Genomic DNA, 6,010 nt, shown 5'->3' with positions numbered 1-6,010 from the left:
AAATCAGTATACATCAGTTAAAGGGGAGTACACAAAGTAACATAGGTTTGGTGACAGATGTCACCAACATTAAGGGACACAGGAAAGAAAACTGGCAAATAATTCAACACAAAAATAAATATCCAAGCAAAAAAACAAACAAAAACATGATTATTAAAATTACAGCCATAACACATAACAGGGTTAGATGCAAGTGTCATACAGAATAACCCACAGAATAGAAGGCTCCACATCAGACCTGGTGTGATCTGCCGCACACGAGTATGTTCAAAAGCACTCCAATTAATTTGCTTCAACTCCAATTGTATTTTCAACTGTTCAACAAATGTCAGACAGTAAGCAGTCAAAATGACAACATGTTTACACAAGGATTTACAGAAACTCTTATACATGATTATGCAACGGTTTACAGTGACACCCTCTGAGAGAATCCACTGGACAAACCACAGTGTAGCTTATATCACAAGACATTGCACACGTGTACATTTCCATTTCGTAAAACCCCCCACAGACAAACAGTCATTCTTAGTTACAGTACATTTGAATGGGTCGCACACACTCTTCCAATAGAACGAAATTCAAAGCAGCACAAGTAAAAGCAGCGAGAGCCTCCGGTCACTTGTCCACGCTCTTGCCCTTTGACCCCCCGTGGCCGACTTTGCCCGAGCCGACGCCGCAACAACAACACCTGGCGGAGGAGCAGCAGAGCGCTGAGCGCCTCATGTGCCTGCGCAGGCTCTCGTCGCGCAGGCCGTAGATGAGCGGGCTGAGCACGCGCGGCACGACCACGAAGCCCACGTAGCTGAGGAAGGACATGTGCTCGCGCAGCCAGCCCTCGTGCCGCGCGATCAGCAGCTGGGCGAACGGGATGGCGAAGGCGCTGACGCTGAGCAGCAGCTGCAGGCCGTGGAGGAGGACGGTGTGCAGGGCCTTGGACACCGACGCCCGGTCCTGGCGCATGTCGCGCGTGCCCAGCAGGATGCGCACGTATGTGAAGACGATGACCACGGCGACGGCGGCGAAGAAGAGCGCGTTCAGCGCCACCTTGAAGAGCATCTGCGCCGGCGACACGTTCAGCACGGAGGTCTTGCACTGCACCGGCGCGGTTAAGACCTCGGCGGCGCTGCGCGGCCGGCTCAGGACGAAGTCCACCACGGGCTGCACGCAGCTCAGCAGCCAGATGGCCAGGAGGACGAGCCAGACGCGGTCGGAGCGCCAGGCCGTCGGGCGACGCATCGGGTAGAAGATGGCCACGTAGCGCTCCAGCGACATCACGGCCAGGATGAGCGGCGTGTTGAGGAACGTGGCCGTGGAGAAGAAGAGCAGCGGGGCGCAGAAGACCAGCGCAAAGTTCACCTAGTAGGTAAAGTGAAGCACACTTAAACAAAATATAGAAATAAAATAAAAACAAGTCAACAAATAAATCCAGTATGAGACCTACAACAGCAGAGAGACACAGATCAACAACCACAAGGACTGCAGCACCACAAGGACCTAAAAGGTAAAGCAAGTACAATTTATTCAAGCACATTGCAACACAGCGTTCACTGACCAAAGTGCTGTATAAAATGTATAAAAATAAAAAAATAGATAAGTTAAATACAGACAAATACAGTATGAGACCTGCGACAGCAGACTGATACAACAACAACAACAACAACAACAGCAACAACAACAACAACAACAACAAAAAGGACTTCAGCCGCAACAAGGTACCTGCGCCATGACGAAGAGGAAGAGGAGCACAGAGGTCAGCAGCTGCAGCGTGTCGTTGACCAGCATGTAGGTGAAGAGGATGTAGCGCGGGCTCTCCAGGAAGTGCCGGTGCGACGCAAACGTGTGCAGCATGAGGATGATGAAGTAGAGGAAGATGCTGAAGATGGGGATGACCACGCACACCTTCACAATCACCGTCAGGCTCCGGTCAGACGTGACGTTGACCTGAATGCTGCTCAGGTTTTGCATACTGCAGGGTGGCACGCAAACGTGTTACTGACGGGTGCTGCAAAAGAATGAGACTATCTCTTTACATAAACAGCACACACACTATTTACACACACATACAGTAGATGACAATTCAACAAAGTACATGAGCAACACAAACTTTGAGACTTTACAGTTATGGTTACAGTACATTATTATATGCATACATTACAAAAGAGAGCAGGACTAGATAAAAACGAATGTGAAAGGCGTTTTGTAGAACTTACACATTATAACAATTACACATTCCATCAAGTTCTAATTTCCTAAAATAGCTTAAGTATACACATACTATTGACATAACAATACTTGACAAAAGTTTGCCAATTGAACAATATTACATATCCCCCCAACACACAAAACACAAATAACCAAATCACAGGTGAAAGGGCCATTCAGCTTCACAGTCACATTGCTCAAGGCCTCACCGTGAAGCGTGCCAAGCTGGCTCTGCGGGTTTCCGTTGTGTTGGTTTAAGTCTTTTATTCATTTTTCTAAGCAACGCCGCAGTCTCAAAAAACTTTTTTTCCCCCAAGGGCAAACATGTCACTTGTAGTTTGATTTCTCAAGGGGCAAATTAATTTCATGCTATTGTCATGGTGCATTAGTTTGACTGCTATTGCTGGGACTGTTCAAGACAAAGTTGTCCGTTTGTTTGATGTTTTCCTCTCTGCTCAGTAGAGCATACCCCACCAGTGGCAATATGATAACATGTCAGACGTTGTTGCCACACATGTCAGTACTACCAATTTCACAACTTCATACTGTATCCTTAGTATATATCATATAATAATAATATAATATGAATATATTTAATTGTGATAGCTTTTGTAACCCAATTCCATTCCATTCCATTCAATCCATAGGATTTTTTTTTGCCAGTCAATGAACCAATATTTGCTGTACGATGTACAGTAGGTCTTTATTTACAATATTTCTACAAAACATGTAAACACATTGCATAATATAAATAATTCACACTGTTATATTGTATAAAATGAATGAAAAAGATGAATATTGTGCAATACAAAATAATCCTGGTGAGTGTGGATTTATAATCCCTTTCCTATTTAGTTTAACCTCAGGCCTAACAGGAAAGTCTGTTGCATGCTGTTTGTTGCCTTTCATGGACCCTGATGAACACACACACACACACGCTTATGCATGCATGCACACTCTCTCTCTCTCACACGCATACATACACACACACACACACAGACGCACATACACGTGCATGCACACACATACACACACATACACATACACATACACATACATGTACACAGACACACACACACACACACACACACACACACACACAAGTAGCTGTTATTGCTATACTTTTCTTTGAGAAAATACAGCAGGTAATACGATTGACCTACTGTGGGCCTATACATGGCTGGTCAATTGGAATGAGAATGGAGCACACAACCTCTTTCATTCCAATTCAGATTTTAATCAGATCAGTAGTTTCATTCCGATCGTGTTATGTGTCATTGAGACATTTCAGATTCTCATTGGAATACAGTCAAAGTGTCCATGTAAACAGCGCTTGTTTTATGCATTTCCAGAGCGGGATCTAATATGTTCTTCTGCAATGTTACGTAATGACCTTCATGAAATGCTGTGTTGCGCAACTGCTTCAGTGACTGACAGTGTATACTATGGCCGACAGGGGTCTCAGTCCCTCTGCGTCATTGTATTTCTTACATCACAAAATGGTCATGCACTTATGCAAAACCTGAACAATTCCAATAGGGAACCTTTTCAGAACCTTTTCCTACGTTCACACTCACAGATGGCAATCATGTAATACAACTTTATCTTTTGGGACTTCCACTTGTTTAAGCTTTGATAGATAGGGGCCATTGGGAAACATGTTATTCTTCGCTTTCGTTAATTGGGCTCGAGTCATTTTCCCTTTCAAAGGCTGATAAGTGGGCATGTTGTCTTCAGAGAGTCGTTAAGGCTCCTCTCATTTCTCCCGTTCAGTCATTAACAAGCTCATTAATCATTAACTCCAGGCCCATGGGCTCTGCATTAATTGCGCCACCATATTTGTTTTGCTGTGTGACAAACAAGCTTTGCTTGCCAAGACGGGTTGACCTCAGTGAATGTGCGTCACTGACAGAGTCAGCGAGACTTTGCAGGCCAAAACATTGAAACATTGCCATCGTACTTCCACTTTGTTGGACATTGACCTTAGACTATGCTGACGTACCAAAATAATCAAAAATAAATAAACAATGTGTTGGGCATGTGTAGATATTGTGCTGAATCGTCGATCACGGTCAGCCAGGGCCTTTAAGTCAACTCTTTGCTTTATTTACTGATTTCAGTCATGCGTGTGCTTTTCCGAAAGCCAGTGTACAGGATGTACTGTATGTCCTCACCATTTAAGCAGGTCATCAATTTCCTACTGTACATGATATGAAATACACACATGCATTCACACAAAACAGGCCTATGTACGAAGGTAGGATTGTACCTACCACACACACACACGCACACGCACACACACACACACACACACACACACACACACACACACACACACACACACACACACACACACACACACACTCTGCTCTTGTCAGACGCTGCCTTGTGCTTGATCAGAGCCCTCTGCATGTTTTTTTGTTTGTTTGCCTCTAACCTCAACAGTGATGTATAAAGTACTAGAGATCCAGACTTGAGTAGAAGTAAAAGTGCTCTATCAAAAAAGTGACTTGAGTAGAAGTAGAAGGGCTCTTTAAAAACCGTACTTAAGTGGAAGTACTAAAGTATTAAACATGTTTTGTACTTAAGTATTGCAAGTAGTTTATTTAAAAAAATACTACTCAAGTACTGAAAGTAAAAGTACAAGTATTGTGTAATTAGCTGATTTGCAATCGAGATGGGTGCAAAAGGTATCAGCAAAATCTTTTAGTGCAGGCCCCTTGGCAGACACACGGGGGGCCATAGCCTAGGCCCTAGACCTATAAACATGTGGTAGTAGTTAAACAAGGTGAATAAATATAACTGTATGGGTTTCCCAATGTCATTTGTAGGGGTGTTATGACTGATACAACTCACATTCAATACAATAATAGGTATACAGAATCATTGATCGTCTGTAGCCGATCTGTCTGTCTATCTATCTATCTATCTATCTATCTATCTATCTACTGTATCTATCTATCTATCTATCTATCTATCTATCTATCTATCTATGCATCAGTCAGGAGCCATAGCATGAAAAATACATGATAAGACTACAGTGTCACAATTGTTTGAAGATAAGTTAAGAATTTTTAAACTTTCTTGATTTGATCTGGGAGCCCCAACACATTAGTGGAGACCAGACATTACAAGGCATACTTCCCCAAACACTCAGTGAAAAGGTGGCTTCATATCATATGGTTGTATTTCAAACATTTTGAAATTCATATGAAGTTTACATTAGGCCTATTTATGATCTAAACAATTAGTTGAAAATACATAGTATGTTGACTATTTGATATTGATTTTTTTTATTTTGACTCACATTTTACATGATTGTAAAATTGACTTTTTATCTTTAATGTCAACTATCTAATGAGTGTCACTTTAAAAGAACGTGAGAGTAATTAGGCCTCAGTCATTTGATCCAATGTTAGTTATGCAGATGTATAGGCCATCATATACACACCAATTGAATTGAAACAGAAATTGTACACAAAATATATTTTTATTTAGTGTAATCATCCCATATCAGAACCCCTGAAGTACAATCCATGCAAACATGAATCTTCAAAGTGTTACCTTTCATTTAAGACCAAGATTATGCTTCTACTCAAAGGTGTTCATAGGCAGTAAGCATTTGATTGTCAGTATGCATTTTGAATAACCACAATTCTATGGGGGTTTCCATAGGGCATTTTACAAAACACATGAGCATATACCTTGGCAAATAATGGTCTGAAGTGAGTAGTTTTCATTCTACAGTATAGTGATCTACTTTTGCACACTGCCTCACATGACCCGATGCTAAGACTCAGTTGTGTTT

The 6,010-nt window shown here is 42.2% G+C and overlaps 1 protein-coding gene across 1 annotated transcript; it reads right to left on the bottom strand.

Moving 5' to 3' along the window:
• Positions 1-615: 615 nt before the first annotated feature.
• On the bottom strand, positions 616-1,965 carry or95a1 (odorant receptor, family 95, subfamily A, member 1). Its single transcript, XM_062551994.1, has 2 exons — positions 1,717-1,965; positions 616-1,356 (listed from the first exon to the last, which is right to left on the bottom strand). The coding sequence occupies exons 1-2, from the start codon at positions 1,963-1,965 to the stop codon at positions 616-618; spliced, it is 990 nt and encodes a 329-aa protein (XP_062407978.1).
• Positions 1,966-6,010: the final 4,045 nt, after the last annotated feature.

The sequence above is a fragment of the Sardina pilchardus genome, chromosome 13 (assembly GCF_963854185.1).
Source record: "Sardina pilchardus chromosome 13, fSarPil1.1, whole genome shotgun sequence".
Classification (NCBI taxonomy): Eukaryota; Metazoa; Chordata; class Actinopteri; order Clupeiformes; family Clupeidae; genus Sardina; species Sardina pilchardus.
This window is presented reverse-complemented; position numbering and strand designations above follow the sequence as displayed.